The sequence below is a fragment of the Lichenostomus cassidix genome, chromosome Z, assembly GCF_008360975.1.
Source record: "Lichenostomus cassidix isolate B80296 chromosome Z, HeHo_3.0, whole genome shotgun sequence".
Taxonomy (NCBI): domain Eukaryota; kingdom Metazoa; phylum Chordata; class Aves; order Passeriformes; family Meliphagidae; genus Lichenostomus; species Lichenostomus cassidix.
The window spans coordinates 63,732,753-63,755,629 of record NC_139511.1 but is presented as its reverse complement, the minus strand read 5'-3'; the positions used below and the strand labels follow the sequence as shown (position 1 = coordinate 63,755,629).

The 22,877-nt window shown below is 35.5% G+C and overlaps 1 protein-coding gene across 1 annotated transcript in view; it reads left to right on the top strand.

The window, feature by feature from the left end:
• SPEF2 (sperm flagellar and cilia associated 2) overlaps positions 1 to 22,877 on the top strand; it is a 76,676-nt gene that overhangs the window by 22,974 nt on the left and 30,825 nt on the right. Inside the window, exons 10-24 of the mRNA XM_085041950.1 lie at positions 2,981 to 3,197; positions 3,681 to 3,811; positions 4,024 to 4,090; positions 4,564 to 4,649; positions 5,458 to 5,597; positions 6,093 to 6,340; positions 7,805 to 7,910; positions 8,703 to 8,860; positions 10,342 to 10,535; positions 11,939 to 12,066; positions 12,173 to 12,311; positions 16,681 to 16,818; positions 19,209 to 19,369; positions 20,269 to 20,446; positions 21,243 to 21,405. Coding sequence (XP_084898076.1) covers positions 2,981 to 3,197; positions 3,681 to 3,811; positions 4,024 to 4,090; positions 4,564 to 4,649; positions 5,458 to 5,597; positions 6,093 to 6,340; positions 7,805 to 7,910; positions 8,703 to 8,860; positions 10,342 to 10,535; positions 11,939 to 12,066; positions 12,173 to 12,311; positions 16,681 to 16,818; positions 19,209 to 19,369; positions 20,269 to 20,446; positions 21,243 to 21,405 — 2,254 coding nt within the window. The remainder of the gene's footprint in view (positions 1 to 2,980; positions 3,198 to 3,680; positions 3,812 to 4,023; positions 4,091 to 4,563; positions 4,650 to 5,457; positions 5,598 to 6,092; positions 6,341 to 7,804; positions 7,911 to 8,702; positions 8,861 to 10,341; positions 10,536 to 11,938; positions 12,067 to 12,172; positions 12,312 to 16,680; positions 16,819 to 19,208; positions 19,370 to 20,268; positions 20,447 to 21,242; positions 21,406 to 22,877) is intronic.

Below are 22,877 nucleotides of genomic sequence, written 5' to 3'. Positions count from 1 at the left end.
GGCAATTTGGCACCTCTCAAGAAAGCCATGCTTACATTCATGCTTACATCAGGAATACTAGCTAAAAGTGTCAAATATATGTGATAAAATGCAAGAAAATATAGTAGCATCAGTCCATTGCACTTTACATATTACATTTTATTTTTAGAATATTTTTTTAAACTACCATGTTACAAATCATAACTAATCGCTTAATAAATTAATGGAATTACCCAAAACCAATCACAGCATTAGGTACTGCGCAAAACAGCAAATAATTTCCAGCTTCATCTAAAAGTGTTGACCAGGAGTTATATAACTCCCACCAGGATGCCTGAAAACTTGTTTCTGACTTGTTTCTGAGGTAAACTGTTTTACCTCATGACAGGTACAGTCTACAAAGCTTCTCATTAAAATGGAAAGATAGCTGAAGGGTGGGGGAACCCATTCCATTTGGAATTAATTTTTCCTAGAGGTCTCATAGAATTTAAAACAACTGATCAATCTGTGTATGTTTAAAGAATCCAGATAGTGCAAGTTTTTTTGGTTTTTTAAAGGATGTCTTTTCAATTACATGTGAAGAAGTATGTTTTCTGAGATATATTAGATAGGGGACATTACACAATTCAAAAACATTTTCTTTATTTGTTTCTACTGATTAAAAATAGGTGATTTTTAATTTTAATTTAATTTAGACTGCTAATTAAATTGTGATTTTGTGTGTAATACACATATGTTCTAAGTCAACATTGATCAAGTTCTACTAGTAGAATGTATGCTATGGCAATACATGGTTCAGATAGTAAATTCAGGAAAAGGTTACATATTCTACCCAAACCTTATCTTTCAACAGAACTTAGAATTGTTTGCTTCTGTTGATGGTGATGAAATACTTAATTTATAGAATGACACAATTGTTTGGGTTTAAAGGTTTGTGAAGCTAATTTGCTTAAAGCAGGGCCAACTTCTGAGTCAGCCAAGGTTGCTTACCACTTTCTCTGGTCACCTTTCAAGTATTTCAAGGATAGAGATTCCACAAACTCTCTGTGCAACCTGTTCCCATGCTTTACCAGTCTCCTTGTGAACAATTTTTTTCTTTATTTTTTTCCTGCTTAGGATTTTCCTTGCTGAAATCAATTTGACTTTGCTTGTGCACCCAAAATGAAGTGATAAGCTAGAATCTAATTGAAAATATAATTAGTCTGCACATCTTCCAAACAGATATTTAATAGCCTCCAACCAAATAAATTTTAATATGGGACTGGTATTATCCTGTGTACTAAAATGTCTTTTAGCTCCTCACAGCATAAACTTCAGGATATCAGGACTTTCCTGGTGCTATAAGATCAAAATGGGTAGAGCAGAAGTGTAATTCTGTGTTATGTTCTTTTGACTACATCCTTTCATTCTTATCTTTCATCCAGTGTGATTGTCAATAAGATGATCTTTACTAGTAAAACCTAGTAAATCATACAACTGATAAATTTATATGGATCTCAGGATAGATGAGCTGGAAGTTTCTACTCAGTATCTCCTTCCTTTAAAGATGTGTGAATTGGTTTGAGTTGTTGGCTTTGGTTTGATTTTTTTTCTCCTTATTGAAAGTGTCTTAGGTAAATATATATATCTGAAATATTTGTTCATGAATTTTTTAGATAATTAAGTGTGATACCGGGCAATAATGTTGCCCAGTTTTAGAGGGCAGAATATTAGGATACTAGATTTCTAACACAAAAATCTGCTACTGATTAATTCTGCAGTATTGGTGAAATTATTTTTCATGCTTATGGAATTAAAAAAGTGATTGTATGAATCTGTATTGAGTTTGCACAACAAAGCTCTGGTAGCAGGGGGCTGCAGGGGTGGCTTCTCTGAGAATCTGCTGGAAGCTTCCCCCTGTCTGACTGAGCCAATGCCAGCTGGTTCTGAGGTGGACCCATGACTGGCCCAGGCTGAGCCAATAAGTCACAGTAGTGACACCTCTGTGATAATGTATTTAAGAAGGAAAAAAGAGTTTTTGTGCAGAAGTCAGAGAGGAGAGGAGTGAGAAGGTGTGAGAGGAACAACAGCAGACACTGAGGTCAGTGGAAAATAATGAGGAGGATGTGCTCCATGCACTGTTACTGAGATTCCCCTGCCACCCCTGGAGGCTCATGGTGGTGCAGAGATCCACCATCAGCCCATTGAAGATCCCACACCAGAGCAGGTGGATGGAGCAGGCTCCTGGCAGGACCTGTGGCCCATGGAGAGAGGAGCCACACTGGAGCAGTCTGTTCACAGAGGGCTGTACCCCATGGAAGAGACTCAGCTGGAGCCGTTCATGAACTGTAGCCAGTCAGACAGACTAAGGTTGGATGTATTGGTGAGAGCTCACTCCCGTGAGAAGGACCCCATGCTGGAGCAGGGGGAGGACTGCTCTGTCTGAGGAGGAAGCATGAGCAGAAGTGATGTGATGAATTGACCATAAGCCCCCATTCCCTGTTCTCCTGCTCTGCTGGGCAGGAGGAGGTACAGAGTTTGGAATAAAGTTTAGCCTGGGAAGGAGGGAGAGGTGGGGGAAAAGTGTTCAGGATTTGTTTCAGTTGTCTCTATCCTGCTCTGATTTTTATTTGGAATAAATCCAACCAATTTCCCCAAGTCAAGTCAGTTTTGCTTATGATGGTAACTAGCGAGTGATCTCTCCGTGTCCTAACCTCATGAACCTTTTGTTATGTATTATTCTCTATGGCATGCATCCAGAGGCAAACCATCACACAGTCTATGAAAATGTTTGTTAAAGTACTTGTCTCTCAACTAGTTATTAGTGTGTATCAATAAATGTTTTAGGATTGTGACATAATTATAGCTTCTTACAAGGTTCTATTCTAAACAATATGATATAATTTAGTACTATTCAAATTTCATGATTTTATGTATGGTGTTTGTGTATAAGTACATGTATTCAGAAAGATGGAAGACAAGGCATACAGAGACGTGATTTACTAATTTGTCATTTATACAGAGTATGACAGGCGAATGGAGCCCAGCTGAAGAGATCAGTGAAAACAAACCTCCTCTTAATAATAACATATTGGGTCATGTGCTTCGTAGACTGATGGAGATGTTCTATCCTCCAAAACCCATATCTTCACCTGATTTTCCTTCATTTCCTGTCAAGGGTTGTATTTTGGGAAAAATGTTTAGTGGAAAAACTTCCTGTGCAAAGTTTATTGAAAAAGGTAGAGGTTTTTTTTTGTTTGTTTGCTTGCCTAAAATTCTTTAGCATTTTTATTTGTGTTAAAATCTCACTCTTATAATGACAATTTCTTGGGCAAATCCTCGCATTACTAATTCTTAAACCTCAGATGTGTCTGTATTTTGCCGGGGTTGGTTGCATGTCATTCCTTTGTTATCTCCCAAAATGAGATTAGAAACACTGGAACTTGAAAGTAATATTAATATTATATTTTAATGTTAATACTTCTTCATTGTGAATTTGAAAATGCTTTTGGCAAACTTCTTTGGAGATATTTATTTTAGAACAGACTAGCAAGATAGCTGTGTGATTGTCAATACACGCTGTGAAGTGGCTACAGAGAAGAAAGAGTGGAAACAACTTACATTAGGAGCCCAAGTTAAATAATTAATTGAACTGCTTGTAATAGTTTTTCTGTGTGTATACTCTACTCAAAATTTAGCTATCTAATATTTTTGTGTATTAGTTTGCAACATTCAGGTACTATCTGTTGGTACTCTGGTTCAGGAGGCCATTGAAGCTTTTCTTAAAAATGAAATGAAAAATGAACATGACACAATTTCACAGGAAGCAGAGAGTTCTGGAGACCAACATGAGGTAAGCAAGTTTCTTAGTTTTGGTCTTGGCTCTGACGGGTAGATGGGAATGAAATAAATAAGGAAGGATGCTTCAATTTTTTTACTCAATTTCAAACTTAATTCTATTTTTTGACAGGTAAGACTGCAAGAGTCAGCTTGAATTGACAGCCTAGTTTTTTCTGTAATATGTAGTTTTCATTCTAATCAATTTCCTGTCATAATTGATACAAGGTGCAGGAGAACTTACCAAATTCACCATCAGATGTTCTAGAGGAACTCCAAACAGAAACCACCACAGGTAAATCTTGCTGTACATTTTCCTGTATGTCTCAGGGCCTTGGGATACCTCATTTTTTTGCATGTCCCAGCAGACATTTCCCCCAGCCTTCCTTCTGCTCTGGAGATACCTGTAAAAGCCCAGCCTAGACACAAGAACAAGGCCTTTTCCCCATGAGGACAGCCAAGTACTGAAACAGATTTCCCAGAGAGGTAGTGTAGTCTCCATCTTTGGAAGTTTTCCAGATGGACACAGAGTAAACAACTGAGAAACCTGGTCTTACCTTATAATTGATGCCACTTTGAGCAGAAGGTTTTACTTGAGCTAGGTGACATCAAGAAGTTGCTTCCAACCTGAATTACTCAATGCTCCTATGATTCTGACAATTTTGTGTACTTTCTGTATTGATTTGTTCAAAGAACAGTAACAAGGCATGTACTATTTATCTATGGTAATAAATATTATAGTAGTAGAATCATCAAACTTTATTTTAGAACCTATTTCAGAAGATTGTTCCGTTGAAAAGGATCCATCACAGGAAGAATTTGAATTGGATAATAGTCAAGATGGCCTGTCCGAGGTTTGTAATCCAATTTTAGTTTTTACTTTATAAAAAGGCATTAGTTAAAATGGTTAAATTAATTAAATGGTGACACCTTTTCATCATTCTGAATTACTGACCTCCCTCTAAGTATCTTCTGTATGAAATATGAAAAGAGCTTATTGTGAAAGTCCGTTCCTCTGTATGTTGGTTAGAGTTGAATATCTTGTTAAAGTTCTATATTTTCTTGTGAAATCTCACATTTATATACAATGTGGTATTTTTATGACATTTCTGAGTAGGCAAAAATGTATTCCTGCTTGCTGCTGCCAAGCAAATAATTGATCCCATGACAAGGTTTCTTTTCTTTATGCTAAAAATGCTTAATTCTACAGTGATTTCTTTGACTTACTGCGCACTGAAAAATACTTCCAAAACAAAGATATAAAAGAATCCTGGTAAAATGAATGAATTTATATTCTGCTGTATGAAATCATCAGTGGTAGTCAAAATCAGAATAAGCTTAGAACCAGAACGCTTAATTTTTTGTTTCTTGGCCTTCATATCCTTTGTTTCTCTGTCATGATTGTTTCAGCATTTTTTATGAGTGTAATGATGGAAATCAGCTGGAGATTTCAATTGAACTAGGCATTTTTTACGGTTAAAACTATTCTCCTTAATAGCCCCCTCCAACTAATTAATTAATTAATGACAGCTACCACCCCCAATATAAATAAATAAATAGTATATAAATAAATAAATAATATATAATATAAAATGTGGAGTCATACTCTTTTCAACAACGATTGCTATGAACACGCTGAGCATGCATTGCATTATTCCACAGCAGTCTGTACCTGGCCAGCTTTGCAGTCTTCCACAGCCATCCCTTCGTGCCCAGCTTGGTGCTGCATCACAGCAATGGCTGAACAAAGGAAAAAGTGTTCCCAATGAATTACTGATTGACATCCTATTGGAAGCCATTCGGTATGAAATTGCATAGATTTTATAGATGTTATTTATCTATCCTTGTTTGACAGAAAGTTGTCTCAACTACCCTGATGTGCAATTGGCACTTAATTCCCACATGAATATAGTTTAAGTTGTGTTACTTCCATTAGTATACTTTGTTATAAAATAAATTTTCCTAGTTACTACTTTAGCTCAAAAGTTACTTGAATAAACTGAGAAACCTCTGAGCAGTCTCTATAGTGTGGTTGTGAAAACTTTATTTATCAAGACAGCAAAAATTCCTTTGTTTCTGATTTTTTTTTCACTTTTCACTTAATTAGGCTTGATGTTATTTTTTCTGGTTTAAAATCTGTTACTTTACCATTTAATTATATCTGTCATATTCCATATTCATCAGCAAATTTAATATACTGAATTAAGAATGAATGATGGCTCGAGCAATCTGTTCTTTAGGTGTTATTATTATGCTATCAATTCACTGTGTAATTCTGGTTCTTCATTTCCTTTTAGCCATATACCGCCAGAGAAGGGGTGGATTGTGGAAGGGTTTCCAACGACAATTGATCAGGCAAAGCTATTTGAAAAATCCTATACAGGGTTTGATGTAGATGCAAAAGATCCAATTTCTGAAAAGCTGTCACTTGCTATAGATCCCAGAGTTCCTAAAGAGCCTGCTCCTATCTCACCTGCATTTGATGTTTGTATATTATTGGATATTTCAGACAGTGTGGTGCTGAACCGTGCAGCTAATGTGACATGTAAGTTTCCAACTACTATTAACAAACTAAAATGACAAGCAGATATCTGTAAGTTTTAGTTATTAATGCAAAATAGCATTTCTGGACATTTTCTGTATATCTCACAGTATCACTTTGATTAACTTTGCCTTGAATACTTCCAGATTATTTCAGAAACTTCTGTTTGTTTCAGCCAAAGGCAGATCAGAAGTGTGCAAGTGCATGTGTATATGCTTTTTTGTACTGACCTCTCACTGCAGCTGAGATAGCACAGTGGCTGGTGTTAGATATTACATAAAACAGCAGCTGGAAAAAATACAAGTAGTAACAGATGCAGAATAAGCTGCTTTCCAACTGTGTCTATAAATAGTGTTTTTCTTCAGGATAAACACTTGGAAAGGGAAAAAGGAAATTTTAAACAGAGGGATGTGCCAATATTCATTTAATGATTGTGCCAGAATTTATTCCCTATTGGTTACTGTCTTTGTCTTCTCTTCAGTTAGTCAGTGAATGATCAGAAATCAAAGTCAATTCTGGCCAGCCAAGGCAAAGGCATCAAAGGCTTTTTGAGAGCTGTTTTGCTATCAAACCTCATATTTTAAGAACTTGGTGAAACAGAAGTATTTTGAATGAGTATGTTGCGTATTATCAAAATTATGAGGAGATTGTTCTTCATTGTTTTCACTGCAGTGCGTAGCTGGCAAATAACTTGAGTTAAAGTGCCATTTACATTTAGCTTTTATGCACAGGTAGGAGGGAGGATGGGATAAAATCTTTAGAGCTTTTGCTAACAATCTGGTGAGGATAAATGTATGAACACTTGAAAGTCTTGATAATTTTAAGACCTCATGTTGGCAAAATGCTTGGAACATGTGGTGATATGTAATATAATCTCAGAAATACAAATAGAATTTATTTCATAAAATGTTAAATGTGGTGATAGAAAGGGTCAAAAGAACAATAAGAAAATTAGAATTCTTTTAAAATGGCATATTTCTAATGAATTAAAGGCATTTTAAAATTTAGAGAAGACTCAGGAAGAGACAATACCTTGTCTTTTCATTAAGTGGAATATCTGCTCACTGTGTAAAGAAGTAGATACTTCAGATGAAACTGGGAAAATACCTTCTAACTGGTAGAGTAGGTAAGCCTGAAACAGTCTGCCCACAGGAATGCTCTATCTCTTCAACTGGAGATTTCTGTGACTTGAAAGCATCCATTAGGAAATGTTAGTGCTACAGTGCACTTTAACAGAGGAAGGGGCAAGTCAATGTCTTAGGTCCTAGACAGCTTAATTTTATATTCCTATTATGTTCTCTGACTTTTCCTTTCTTTTAGGAAGTTTGGTATCCAATTCTTAAATGAAGAAATGTAAGATTAAAGAACACTGAATTTGTTCTTAAAATGATTATGTTAGTTCAGGTGAATAACTGAGTGAAACTTGCCTTTTTCAATATATACTCATGTATGGAGTTTTCCACACAGTAGGTGACAGAAAGGCATCTCAAACTGAACAGACCAGCGGTGAAAATTCAGATGGTGAAATCCTAGAAGAGAAGATTGACTTAGCCAGGGAACAGGTGCTGCATAGGTATGTTATATGAAGCACAAAAAAGTTGCTTCAGCCGGATGTTTAGGCATGTTACTGATCTGAATCTCATTGGGGATTCAGGACAATACTGACATGCTTAATGTTAACAATCTACTTAGACCCTTCTACAATGTGGAGCCTAAAGCATATTTTCATTTTCTGCACAATATAAATCATCCTAAAAAATAAGAATTCTTGTGTTTTGATTTTCCAGGGTATTGTTCCAAGGAGAATTTAGTTTTCAGGTATATACTGCATGAGCTAAATATACAAATTTTGCATATATATGTGTATCTATTAGTACACTTATATCTGAGGTGTGTCCCACATGATGTGACTGCTCTGGAATGACATACACTGGATTTGAGTTAGAGATTTTCTAAAATGCTATTTTCCACTTCTACATTTACAAACAAACCACTTAGGTTTCTAATTGTAATTGAATCACTAGATGTTTAACTTTGCACCAAGTGCAAAATCAAGAACAACAATTCTTGTTTCTGAATATTTGATATTATTAACTGTTTCAGACTGTTATATTACTTATTATTATGGGTTTAGTTGTGGTATTAGAAAGTAAGTTTAGCTTGTGACATGAAAGGGTTTGAAATAAATGATAGTTAACAACAGAATTTTGGAAATTTTCCTATGTTTAAAATAAAGGGGTGGATGTGGGTGGAGTTGTTTTAGTATTAAATTAGATGGTCTGTTTTTTTCTTTTATTTATTAATTTTAGCAAATGTTTTATTTTCTATTAGATTTTAATGTCATACATTGATATGAATTTTTTAGAATTTCAGGCTTTATAAAGACATGGCCAAAACTAGAGAAATGGTTTTCAGTCTATCAAAACATTCTAGTGAAAGTAAATGCAGAGACAGAAGAAAGTCTTGTGTTTGAAACAGTGAAGGACATTATATTAGAAGAAATTGAGAAAAATCAGAATAGAAGTAAGTTTTCATGTTTCTTACTTTCTAAAATTCAGTAATGAAAGACTTTGTTTTTATAATTACCACTACTTACTGCTATATAAAACTATATGGCAACCTACAGTTTTGCTGCCCCTGAAAAAATCTGTGGATGTGCCAATTAATGATAACTGCACCGGAACCCTGAACTTTCTGTTGTGTTTTTACATTCTCAAAGTATATGAGCCAATTTCACGTACGAATCAAAGCATTAAAATCAGTCCTTTCTTCCTGGTTTAAAAATTACAGCTGGCATCTTCTTCTTGTGGGATAGCATAATTGTATAAGAAAGAAAGTCCCACTTGCCATTATCAATATATACTCATTTACTGGTAACAGCATAAAAGTATGGATATGTAGGAGTGGTTTTGACATACAATTTTGGTACATCTTTATTCCATTTTCCCTCCTTATCACCGAGAAGGAAAGAATCCTTTAAAATAATGAAAAAAGGAGAAAAGATTAAGTATCCAGGGGAACAAATGCATCATGTAAACCAACATTAGTGACACTAAATAACCAGAGTTTTTTTAATAAGTATTATGAGAAAAAAATTCATGTGTCTTCTACCACCAAAAAAAAAAAACCAACTTGAAATTAATCCTACTACTTCAGTGCAAGGTTTCTAGTTATAAAACATTCTTGATATACCACACCCAACAGAAAATCAGATGGAGCGGGATTCCTTTATGTACTTTTTATACAATTAATAGCCCTGCTGGAATCAATAGCAAAAATCCTACTGTTGCAAACGGAGTGGAGATTTTTCTAGTTAGAATCCAGCTGTTGTACTGAAGTACTATAAAGGCTGTTAGCTCTCTAAGGAGAAACAATACCTGTGGTCAATTAGTAATGTTTAATTCCATATTTACATTGATAGCTTCCATGCTGTCCTTCGCTATTGAGTTCATAAAAGCAGAACAGGGCGTCAGGTTGGTGAAGTATGATTTCCCTTTAGTGAATCCATGCTGACAGCTCCTGATCAGCTTGTCTTCCATGTAGATAGAGAAGGTCTCCAGAATGAGGTGCTCCGTCACCTTTCCAGGGACTGAAGTGAGGCTGACTGCTGCTGTTCCTTGTGTCCTCCTTCTTGCCCCTTTTGAAGACTGGTGTGACATTTGCTTTCTTCCAGTCCTCAGGCATCTCTCCTGATCTCCATGACATTTCAGAGATTGTCATGATCATAGCCTGGCTATGGTGCACACCAGCTCCCTCAGCACTCATGAAGGCATCCCGTCAAAGCCCATGGATTTATGGATGTAGAGTTTGTTTAGGTGTTAATTGACCCAGTCTTCCTTGAGCATTCCTGATTTCATGAGTATATTTTTGATGAACAATACCTAAGTAATGAAACAGTGAATCTGTTCTGTTATTTTGAACTTGTCAGAGTAGCTTAGATGTCTAATTCTGTTTATTGATACTTAAAGTACATTTGAAGGTACTAATTGTACATTCATATCAAGGGTCTGCTGAAGAGAAAACACCAGAAGAAAAGGTTTCACCAGTTACAGGTGAAGAAGAAGAGGGTTTACCAGTTACAGATGAAGAAGTAAAGGTTTCAGAAGTTATAAGTCAGCCTTCTCCCTCTCCTGAGACACCACCACCAATCAAACCAGGATCAGATGAATGGATTTATGTAGATGAACCACTTCCCCAGGTTCATTAATTCATGATTGAAAATCTAAAATATGAATGTATATATTTTTCTTAGTATTTTATGCATATCCTACCTAAACCTTTTGCATTGTTGCATGTGGTTTTTTCAATATTTTTTAATAAAAGGTATGCTAGTATTTTGCAATAAATATACAAACAACAGTTGCTACTATAAATACATAAAATAAGGAAACATAGTTTCAAATTTAGATTCTTTTAAAATTCTTTGCAATTATGATCCAAAATAGTAATACTTTTTGCTATTATGAAGCCCTAATAGAAACTTACTGGATCAATTTTCTTTCTCTGACAAAGCTAAGTTGTGGGTCTCATACAGAGAGTAAGAATAAGGAGAGTGTGCTTTAATCTTTCTCCTAGTATCTTTTTTTCCTAATATGTTTTCCTCAAGGACGTCTTCTCAGATCTAGTGGTCTGAAATTCAGGGGTTTCTAAAATGGCTGTATATCTGCAACTTGTGTTTAGTAGCCTTCAATGGACTTTTCTTCCATTATTAGATTTTTTAGTTGGTTTAGTTGATTTTTGGAAGCCATTTACTTTTTGTTCTCTATGACATAGCTTGTATAGTTATGTTAATTCTGAAAAAAATATTTACCTTTCTTTCCATTAAACCATGTTCTTTGCTTAGATCATTTGGTGACCCTAATTCATGGTGACCCTAATTCATGTATTGAGGGATACAATTAATAAGTCTATAATAACCCTCTGAAGGTATTTAAGATGATACAAACATCTCTTAAATGTTCATTTTTCTTGATGTTGCTTTTATACTCCAATCTAGTTATAATCTGTTCTAGTTCTGTAAATTTTTTGAGATGAGAAGCTGGGACTGCATGCAGTTTTTGAGATGCAGATTTTTCAAGGGTTTTCAGTGATGGTTTGAGTTTTGTTCTGTAATTGCTTTCCTAATATTTACCAGTTCTTCTTTCATGACAGCAATCAGCTCACATATGCTGGGTTTCCTCCGGCCATGGGCTTTATTTACATTTTATAATGGTCTGTCAGTTAAACATCACTTTTGCAACACTAGGCAGACAGCTTAGATTTTCACAAGCTCGAACAGTTATGAATGACCAACCAAATTTTCATACTTCAGTGCTTACTCAGTATCATGACTTATTTTCTGAGCATATCCAAAACAACAGATTCTGGAGTATTCTGCTGGAATTTTCCATTCCTTTTGAGACCTGCCACTTTTTTCCAAAGAAATTTACCGGATAAAACTCTATGTTAGTACAGTGTGTTTACTCAGTTGTAAACCAAAAGAAATAAACCCCAGTAATATGGTTTTATGATATAATTTTTTTGTGTATTTGCTAATGCTACAGATAAATGAGTTATAAAGAAATATATCAATTAATTTTGATGTTTTTAAAAAATTCACAGGAGATGCTTGATTTTTTAGTACCTTACTGGGAAATGGTAGAAAATACATATATCAATACCATCAAAACTGTACTTAGATGTCTAAGGGATGAACAGCACAGTATAATTTATTACATAGCAGATATTAGGTGAGTAGAAATAGTATCTTATTACATTAATATTAGTGTTTAGTGTTTTTCATGTGTCATTCGATATGTCTTTTAACACCAAAGTTATTTTTACTGTAATTTACAGAAAAAGTTTTCAAGATTATTTGAAACGTCCAGATCTTAAGCAGGAGTTTGTGTATCAGTGGCAAAAAGATTTTAATTCAATTGCTGATGACCTGAAAGATGATGAGGAAACAAAAGCTGAACTACACCAAAGAGTTACTGTAAGTAAATGTCAGAAATTATAATATATCCTAGACTATTATTTCATTGTATATGAGCTAGATATAACATGAATGATACTATTATTTACTTCTCTTTTCCTCTTTACAGTTCTTCTTAAACTATTTCATTTCCTCTTGTGCATAAAGTGTTCTTCAAAATTATTCCTCTGTTGTTTGGTCAAATTTTTCTTACATCTTGCTTCATTTTTTAGATTACATTGTGCTATTGTGGTACGCTGTAAAATAAATACTTCTCTACTCTCTTTTTCTTTACATTTTATGGTCTTCAGAGATTTTACAAGTTGGATATTTCTATTACAACCTAATAATTCTTGGCAGTATTTTAGTTTTTCTGTATATTACATATGATAATATATGTTTTCTAAAACTGGTTCTTCCTAACTACGGAGAAAGTCTTTGGAATGTTTTGATTCAGGTAGATCTTTTCTAGGTCATATATATCCTGAGAGTTCTTTTTCACAAAAATCCATAACAGTAAAGCTCCTAACAAATTCAGAGCCAGATTTAGCTTAAACCAACAGTAGAGCTATCTTTGAATTCATCAGATTCCATTTCAGAACAGACATGATTTTTAATCAAGTCATATCAGGAATGTTTCCCAAAAAGGAGAAAAAGAATACTGACAACATTGCTAGCTGAAGGGAACATTTGAGGAATAATGAATTAATTCAGCTGAGATGGAAAAAGCATTGGACCTCCTTTTTCAGAGAAATATTCTAAGAGAATGGAGTAGAGGGTTGAAAAATCATCATCCGTATTCCTAATATCTACTAAACAGAATTATAAAAGGACTGGAATCACTCTGTTGTATATTTTAGACAGATGAACCTAAGTATTTGGCCATAACAGAAATCCATATTTGATATTATTCAACGCAAATTGTCTGAAGAGGTTATATTCCCATATGATGCAGTGAGACTCAGATACTGTGATAAGCCTAAGCAGTTTGGAGTAAACATATGATTTTCAGAATTTTTTTTAATGACCTGTTCTATTCCTTGTGAATCCCAAACCTGTGGTTGATTGTGAATATCATCTTCCTCTATGCTTTTAAAGCCATGCCCATTGTATGTCCTTGAATGCAAGAATTCTGTCAGCCATCCTTCCTTGATGCTAGAAAAAAAGAGGAAATGAAAAGAGTGATAGTCTTCTAAATGTTTTTCCTCAAACTCACAGACTGCTGTCATCTCAGCAGGACCCTTTCTGAAATACTAGAAAGTGCCAGCTGTAATACCTGAAAAATAAATTTCTCTGATATCGACTGGGAAATGTAAAAACCCACCCATTTTGTGATGTATGAAAAATTCCTTAGAGGTCCAAAGCCCAAGGGCAGCCAAGACTTTGGTCTGATGTGGTTTAACCCCAGCCTGCATTTAAGCCCCACACAGCTGGTCACTGTCACCAGTGGGATGGGGGAGAGAATTGGAAGAGTAAAAGTGAGAAAACTTGTGGGCAGTGGTCGAGACAGTTCAGCAGACAAAGGAAAAGCTGTGCATGGAAGCAAAGCAGAACAACTCCCCATGGGCAGGCAGGTGTTTGGCCATCCCCAGGAAAGCTGTGTTCCATCAGACATAGTGGTGACTTGAGATGACAAACACAGCCACTCCCAACGTCCCCCCTGCTTCCTTCTTCTCCCCCTGCTTTATATGTTGAGCATTATACCATATGGTGTAGAATGCCCCTTTCATCAGGTGGGGTCAACTGTCCCATCTGTGTCCCTTTCCAGCTTCCTGGTAGCCCCAGCCCCCACTCTGGTGGGGTGGGGTGAGAAGCAGAAAAGACCTTGGCTCTATGTAAGCATTGCTCAGTAGTAGCAAAATCATTCCTGTGTTTCCAGCACAAGTCCAAACCATAACTCATACTCGCCACTCGGAATAAAATCAATTCTTCCCCAGCCAAAACCAATACCCAGCACACATCCTAAATATCCAAACTCAGAATTACTGGGTTAAAATACACTTCAGCAGCCTATCTCTCTCTGTCTTTCAGCAATTTCTCCAACTACCTTCTCACTACATTGCTATCACTGAATATGATCGGTTGCTTGCTATCTTCTGATAGCAACTTCTCTGATCCAAGTAGGAGAGGACTTAGCACATGCATCCATTTTTAGTTTTTTTCACCACCTAAATACAAGAAAAGAAGGAAGAGAAGCTGTTTCGCTGTGAAAAGAAGAGCAGTGGGAGAGAAAAAGAAGATACACATAAAGCATGCTTTTAACTTCTGCCATAGGAATATAACTCACTGTGTCCCTCTCCAGTTTCCTCTACTGCTTAGAGTAAATGAGAACTATGACTTAAATAATAGGAGGACAAAGAAGAAATTTCTTCATGTTACATGTTTAAGAAATGTACTGGAAAGAGCTGTACATCAGTTTGTACAAAACAGTAGTTTGTTTTTTTTGTGTGATGTTGCATTTATGTGATAGTTTTTTTGTAGCAAAGGGTCTGCAGAGGTGGCTTCTTAAGAAAGCATAACAGCTGTGAGAGAGAAGTGAGAAAATGTGAGAAAACAGCTTTGTGGTCACCAATGAAAGTGAAAAAGGGGTAAGAGGAGGTGTTCTAGGCTCCAGAGCAGAGATTCCCCAGCAGCCTGTGGAGAAGACTGTGGGAATTCTGCTGAAGCTCATAGAGGACCACAGGGAAGCAGATCTCCACCCTGCAGTCCATGTGGTCCACCTGTACTGTATCATGTGGAGATGCTCTGAAGGAGTATCAGCATGCAGAGAGCCCAGCCAGAGCAGATTCCTGGCAGGAGCTGTGGCCCATGGAGTAGGCATACTGGAGCAGTACAGTCATGAAGGTCTGCACACATAGAAAGGATCCATACTGGAGTGTTGTTGAGGAACTGAAGTCTGTGGGAAAGACCTGCATTGGAAAAATCCATGAAGGACTGTTCCATGGGAGGAACCTCACTCTGGAACAGGGAAAGAATGTGAGGGGAAAGGAGTGGCAGATAAAATATATGATGAACCCAGCACAATCACCCATTCCCTATTTTTCCTGTGCCATTTAGGAGGTAGGAGGTAGAAGAGTCAGGAATGTAGTTAAGCCTGGGAAGAAGAATGGGCAAGGAAAGGTGGTTTTAGTTTTGTTTTATTTCTCATTATTTTTCTGTTATCAATTGGCATTAAATTAAATTAATTGCCCAAAATGAAGTCTATTTTGCGTATGATGGTAATATATACAAAATAGACTTGAGTAGTCAGTGTTCTCCTCATCATTAGCTTGATGCATGAGCTTTTCCATCATATTTTCTCCCCCTTTCCTGTGAGGAGAGTGAGAGCAGTTTGGTGGACAGCTGGTAGCTGGCCAAGGTCAACCCACCACTGCCAGTAGATAAGCTGTGCTTATATATTTTTCATCCAGCAGTGTATTCTTATGTGTGTATTCTACAATGTGGACAGCCATGGATATCTGATTGCCTGCACCTTGGCTACCCTGTGGCTTTTGTCCAACCAAGGACAAGTAGTTTTATCTGAAGCCTTTAGACAGGGGGAGAGAAAAACAATCTGACATAATAGGCTGCAACCAAGACCTGGTGAATACTGAATCACCTCACTGGAAGCCTAAGCCCTCACAGCTGGGCTAGTAGTCTGGAACACCTTCTGTCCCAGAATGGGTCAAGTGGGGAAGAACTGCTTGGAGCCAAAGAGACAGCTCATCTTGTCCTACCCTAACACTGTATTTAACAGCACTCTTCTCCTCCCATGGCCTCTTACACATGATGGCCTGTCACACTATTTCCATGCAGAGACTGCAAGAGGGAGCAAAGAGTTTGTATAATGTTGCATGCTCAGTAGGTCCTCAGTGCTGTCAGTGAGCTGCTATATATACCTAGTGCTGCTATTTGACATAGTCACTAGCTGAAGAGCCCTTAAATAAAAGAACATTCGGGAAAAAGGTGGCATGGGGGCTAACCAGATTTGAAAAACACTTGAAATCAGACACAATATTCTCAGTATTTTTCATATTGCACATTCCCTTAGAGTAATATTTTTAGTGTATTAATTAGCAAAGCATTCAAGTGAAAAGTTGTTGGTGCAGTTGGGAGCTTAGCTATTTATAGTCTGATATTTGTCTAGTTTAGGTAGATCATCTCTGCCTGAGGAAAGCAAGGCAGCCTGCACATTGAGCTCATATCTTTGTATTCTTCTCTCTGGCACAATTATAAATAAACTTTCTGTCAGACCTCTGTAAGCAAGTGACATGACCAGCTGTTGATATTTGTAGCAATAAAAAAAAAAGCCCCATATAGAAAGATGCCCTATACACAGGCAAAAATCATATTTTTAAAAAAATTAAGTTTTCTTTCATAACTAATTATCATATTTGGTTTTGTGCTTTAGGACCTAAGATATCTTCTCTGGGGTATCTGTGACAGCAGAAGGGAAGAAGCAGAGCAGGAACGTATTGGTATAATGAATGACGGGTGGTTACCAGACCGTAAGGGGATTGCAATGAACCATTTCTTTACACTTATGCAGGTATGGACTGCTACAGAGTCTGCAATGGAAGGGAACAATTAATTAGATTTGAAGGACAGAAGGCCTAAAAGGAATTTCAGATGATGGGCTCCAAATATGTGAAGGATTAAAAATTAGTTAAGCGAATGTTCATGTCTTTTCTGAATTTATCTAGAAATTTGAGAGGCAAAAAGGAGATGACATCCCATACATTTAACTTCTGCAGACAGGAAAGGTTAAGAAAAATACCCTTCTTGTTGTCCAATGCCCCAAAACTTCCAATCTGTATTATATGCTGCTACTTTTTGCAATTTTATGACTCTGATGAATCATCTTGAGTTTTGTGACAGAAATGTTACAGTTGTTTATCCTTCTGTGATTATATTGACATCTCATTTTAATTTGTGAATTACATAATCCACTGCTGTTGTAGACCCACTTGATGTTATGGTATTTCCCATATCTCAGATTTATTTCTGTTGTAAGTTCTGCAATGTGGCTTCAAATTTTACCTACAGACCAACAAAAAGAAACCGCAAAAAGCAAGTTGATTTTGAGAATGTCATTTGTTGCTCTTGAAAAAATCTGTTCAAATATGACCCAGCTTTCAGATATATAACTTTAAAGTTTTCCAGAGTCCATTCAGTCCTGCAGTAAAGTAAGATTTCCCTGTTACTGCTGATCTAGGTGCCTAAATTTATTTTAGAACTGGGCTGGAACAGACTAGACTAGACCAGACCAGAAGAGCTTTTCTGTAAACTGAAGTTATCATTCTGTGAAAGTTTTGGCAAATTTAAAGAAGACAATGAAAACAGTTTTTTTAACACATGCCCTGTGATGCTGATTTAGCTGAAAAAGCCAGGCCTAAGTGGTTTAGGGTAGGCTTCCTGCCTTTAAATTCTCTGTTTTACTTTTATATCTTCAATAAACCAGGGAACTGCTTTCTTATCTCATATGAATGTCATCATAATTCAAGAAAAATTGGTGAAATAGTCAGTGCTATAGTAAGGAAGTTGTTACCTTTGTTTTCAAACAGTTGAAATAATCCCCTAAATAAAGACTTTGGGCCACTGACTAAAGAGAGAGTTCAAAATATCAGATAACTGCTGACTATCGAACCACACTGATCCTGTAATTAGGGTACTTATAGTCCTAAATATTTTAAAAATCCATCTTGAATTATATGCATAAAGGAGACAAAGTTATATTACAGAGCTTAAATATTTTATTATTCTCCCTATATATTTCGTTATATCTTTGCAATCCTAGTTCTAACAATTTTCATGGGCATGTGTCATGGAATTCAGAGAATATTCACGATGAATCTAATTTGATCTGTTGTGTGGATATGCACGATAAATGTTTAAAATTACAAACACATATTAACCATATATAAGCTCTTGTTTTCATGAAGGAAAATTTAATAGAGAACATTACTTCTTTCTTTACTTAGTACCTACTCCACAAAATAACTTAATTATTAATCCTAAAACTACAGAACTAAAAATACAATAACTATAACTTTATATAATGACTATTCTTTTTAGAAGCAGTCAAAAATAGTCTTCTTTAGTACTGAGTTCTCCATTTGTGGATTTTTCTGTTGAAAGTTACATCAGTTCCCCAGGTGGGTCTGTAACTGTGTAAACACCTAGATTTTTATAAATGCCGTTTATCAGATTTCATTCCATCTTTCTGTGTACACAGTTATACTAGAAGATATTTCCTCCTTAACTTATGGATAAGTGCTGGTTTACACCACAAAGGTTTTATCCTTTGTTTCGTGAATGTGGTTTTGTGCATTTTCCCATGAATATTTAGCACTGTTTTGTCAGTTAGAAACTAACACCATACTGTATCAATAAATCAAAACATGACAGGTGTTAAATGTTTCTTGAATCCTACTTAATTTCTTCTGAGATGATTCACACAAAAAAATCTTCAAGACACTTAGGTGTATAAAGTCTGTTAATTTCTTACGTCCAGAAAAACTGTATGACTTTTAAAATTTTCTCCATCATATAACCCTCTTTATTTTATGCTTTTAAGTTTTTATTTCTTTTGAGCAAGAAGATCCATATAATTTATTGGCACTAGTTTACTTGCTACTATAGAAATATATTTGCATCAAAATATATGGAAATTAAATTTAATGCACTGAACATCATTTATTGTAAATAATTTTTTCTATTTTAATTAAGATACTTATTACTGCTTAGAAATTACAATATGAGTACATTATAGATGCAAGCAGAAGTGTGCAGTCAATATAGTATAAATTTTGAAACAAATACAATTATATTTCTTCTTTCCCTCAAACTCTTAGGATTTGGAATTGCTTCTACTAACATGTAATAACAAAAATTTGTTCTGTCCTATTTTGAATTGCAACCTCTTTGTCTCTTCTTGAGGCTGAAGTGGATCGTTTCCAAGATACAAAGAGACTTCTTCATGACTACTATAGGGCAATGGAAGGAAAAAACCCAACAGAAGACAGTCAAGATTTTACTAGAATCCCGTTGTTAGATATTATTAATGGAGACCAGAAGGAAGATCAAGAGGAATCAAGAAGGTAGAAATTCATTATGAAATTATACAAATATGAAAAAATATGATGCATTGATAGATTTTTGGTGTATGTGGAATTATATGTGTCTGTATTTCAAGGGATGGAGAAATAAGAATTTTTTATCCAGGGTTTGTAGTTAAATGATGAATCTGAAATTATTTTAGAGGTTACATTTATCCCTGATGTTTTACTGATTCACCTGTATCATTTTCACTAATGCATCTCTGAATTGCAAAACATTTTAAAAGCTGCCTTAGAAGGAAGTCTGCTATTACAGAAATGCCTCCTGCATGGTGGTTGATAGTTTCCAGCACAATCCTCACATAAATAACTTTAAGTCTTATTGTGGAGCATTAGCAGGTTTAAAATTTGTGCCAATAAATACAGTTAAATATTATAATTTTTATATAAATGTAAATGTAAATATAATTATTAGTTATATAATAACAAATGTAAATCCAAGCAGTCTACAAAGATGCACAGAACTGACTGCCATGTTAAAAGATAAAGGATACCAGCTAGTACTTTCTCAATATAGAAAATGCCATCAATAATAACACCTGTTTTTTTAACTTAAATGCATTAATTACAGTGTATTTAGAAATTGTCTGAATAGTGAAACTGCGTATAACCCATGTGGAATTGCTCAGCAGATCACATTGTCATTTGAAATAGTTTTATCCATCTGTTATTATTTCTTAGCTGTTGCACTTAAAGTGGACAGTGCTCTTCTTAGACACAGATCTCATCACTTTTTGGTCATAAGGACAGTTCCTCCCTTTTCTCTTGCTATTGCAAATTTTGAAAATAGCATTTTCATTCTTTGAGCATATTCTCCAATGTAGTTATTAACACTTTTTATAAAGGGGTATGTAAATGATTCCTTATATTTTATTTTTGAGGATTCCTCTAGTTTCTTGGAAACCTCCTTCAACAAGTAATACTGAGTCAAAAAACAGCAGATTTCTGCAGGAGAGTGCTAAGGATAGGAATTCTAAAAATGAAGTGGCCACTTACAGGAGTGATGAAAATCTTATTATTGATACATGGCAAACAGCAGTAACAGCAGTATCTGATATGGTAAGGCATGTTTTATTTACTTAAACACTTCTGGATTGTACAGTCAAAACTCCCCATTCAGTAGGCAGCCTAAATACATCATCTTTGCACTATGTATCTCAATTTCACATGTCTGGTTCCACTGCTGATATTTCCATTGAATGTGTTTGTAGTTCTATGAGGAAAATGTTGAAATCTGTATATTATCAGCGCCATCATATTTAAAACAGCCTTTTATTCCATTATTGAGAGAAATATTTTAAATGTTGCCTCTATATATCTTCTTCTTCCATGATAAACTTTTCTCTTATCCCTCAATAGAAATGTAAGAAGATGGACAAGTTTAATTCTGTGATGCAGTGTTTGCTCTAACCTTCCACAAGTTCAGAACCTATAGTTACATTCTTTTTTCTATATAGCTACAAGTAAATTAGGTGAGCTTTTTAAATGGTTGGTTTCTAGGCTCGATCTTTGTTTTCTCTTTGATCATTTGAAACTAGATTAATTTCTGTATCCTTGTCATATCAAGCTAGGCTTTCTTTGTATGCTGTTGATTTGTATACTGTTCATTTCTAACATTTTCCTTGTGCTCAGGCAATGGCTGCAAGAATTAAACCCAATATGTCTCTGTCTTGCATTTTTGCTGCAAAATTTTGTTTTTGATAAATATTCAAAGTTTAATCAATTAGTAAAAATATCTGCTTTTTTTAATGTGTCTACTTCTCATCAAGTACTTGCAGCAAGTATAGGCTATTTAAAATAGTAGTTGCACAGAGCTGATACTATGTACTGTACTATGTGTGACTGTGGTGTCAAGGTAACAGCTGAAATAGAGGCTAGAGAAATGGAGGAAGAACAAGAAAATCAGCTAAAACTGAAAGCTGCAAAAGGTCCAAAGAAAGCGCAGCCACCAGGCAAAGCAGCTGGGAAAGATAAGAAAGGTGCCAAACAGCCTCCCAAAACACCTGTTAAAAAAAAAGGTATTTAAAATGCAGGCTTTGGTTTAGCAGTGCTTGAAATTACTGAAATGTAAATATATGTGTAATACAGCGATTAGTAACCTGAGACATTTAATTTAGATTTTGTTTTTCTTTTAAAATGTCAAATGTGACATCAGTGTGAAAAGATGGTAATGATAAATGAGAGGAAAGGCTTTTGAATGGTAACTGCATTTATTTAAACATGTGTAGTCATTACATGTGGAAATAAACATTTTACATGGAAAGTAAATATTATTTTTTTACTTCATGTTCTGTATTGGAATGGAACAATTAAATTATCAAATAACATTCTATTAAATTCTTCCTACTTGACAGCTGTAAGTCCTAAGATAGGGCAGACTCCTGTTGAAGTAGGTCTTGCACATAGGCCTGGCAAGAACCTGTCCCACCAGGTGAAAATACAAAATTTATATGCAAGAGAGAAAAAGACAGTGGGCTGGAAGAGATTGTGTCATATATGGCTGTTTATACATTTTTCCACAGCTATTTCCTTGTGTGGGTAGTAGATTACATAATGTTCACCTTTCTTTCTGCAATATGTCATAACTTCATTAGGAAGTGAGGCCTGTAGCCTAAACCTTTGTATCTTTTGTTAAGACACTCTACATAGCTAGAGTGAGGTTCAAGCCCTGTGGGTGTAGGGTAGCCTGAAATTTGTGTACTCCATTTCCAAATGAGAAAGCTGTAACTGCAATTATTGTGCATAACACAGTTGACTTTTTTCTTTGACAGATGGTTTTTTTTGCACCATGCTCAGTTCTCTGTCTCACTGGTTCTTTCTGCCCATATAGAGTGAACAAAAGCATAGCCTTGCAAATACTTAACCAGTAGTAAGCCCCAGGGAGCCTTAGTATTAGCATCTCAATTCAGCTGAGACAGTAGCAGATGTTCAGACCTCTGGAAAAGTTCTGTGATAAAAAATCAGCAGCTGTTGCATGCTAAGGGGCTAGGTTGGAGTTTCTGGATTGCTTCTTGGAACCAAATTATTGTTCAGACCTGCTACAAGATGATTTACCTGAAATCACAAAACTAGAACTGCAACCAGAACTCAGCTGTGCATTCTTCCTACTAGAAGATGACTGTTTTGTAACTGAAGTATTGACTTTTAATTTCAAATACAGTGTTACTGTAGTGTTCCAGTAACATAATAACTCCCTAGGATAGAGCTATGGGCTGGTAACAGAGTGATACAACTTACCACATGTCGTTTTATCACTTCTAGAATTGACCATTTGTTTTATGTTGACCTTATGTATCATGCAGATGTCATTATTTTTTTCTGTAAAATCTCCATCTGCTCTACCTCTAGGATAAAGCAATTACAAATATTTTAATATTTTTAAGTAATAGTCAAAGTGGTGTGGCTACAGAATTCCATGCAATCTCCAAAAACATAATAAAATAACTTTACAATATCAGTTCATAGATAAGTAAGTTAAAATAAGCTGGAA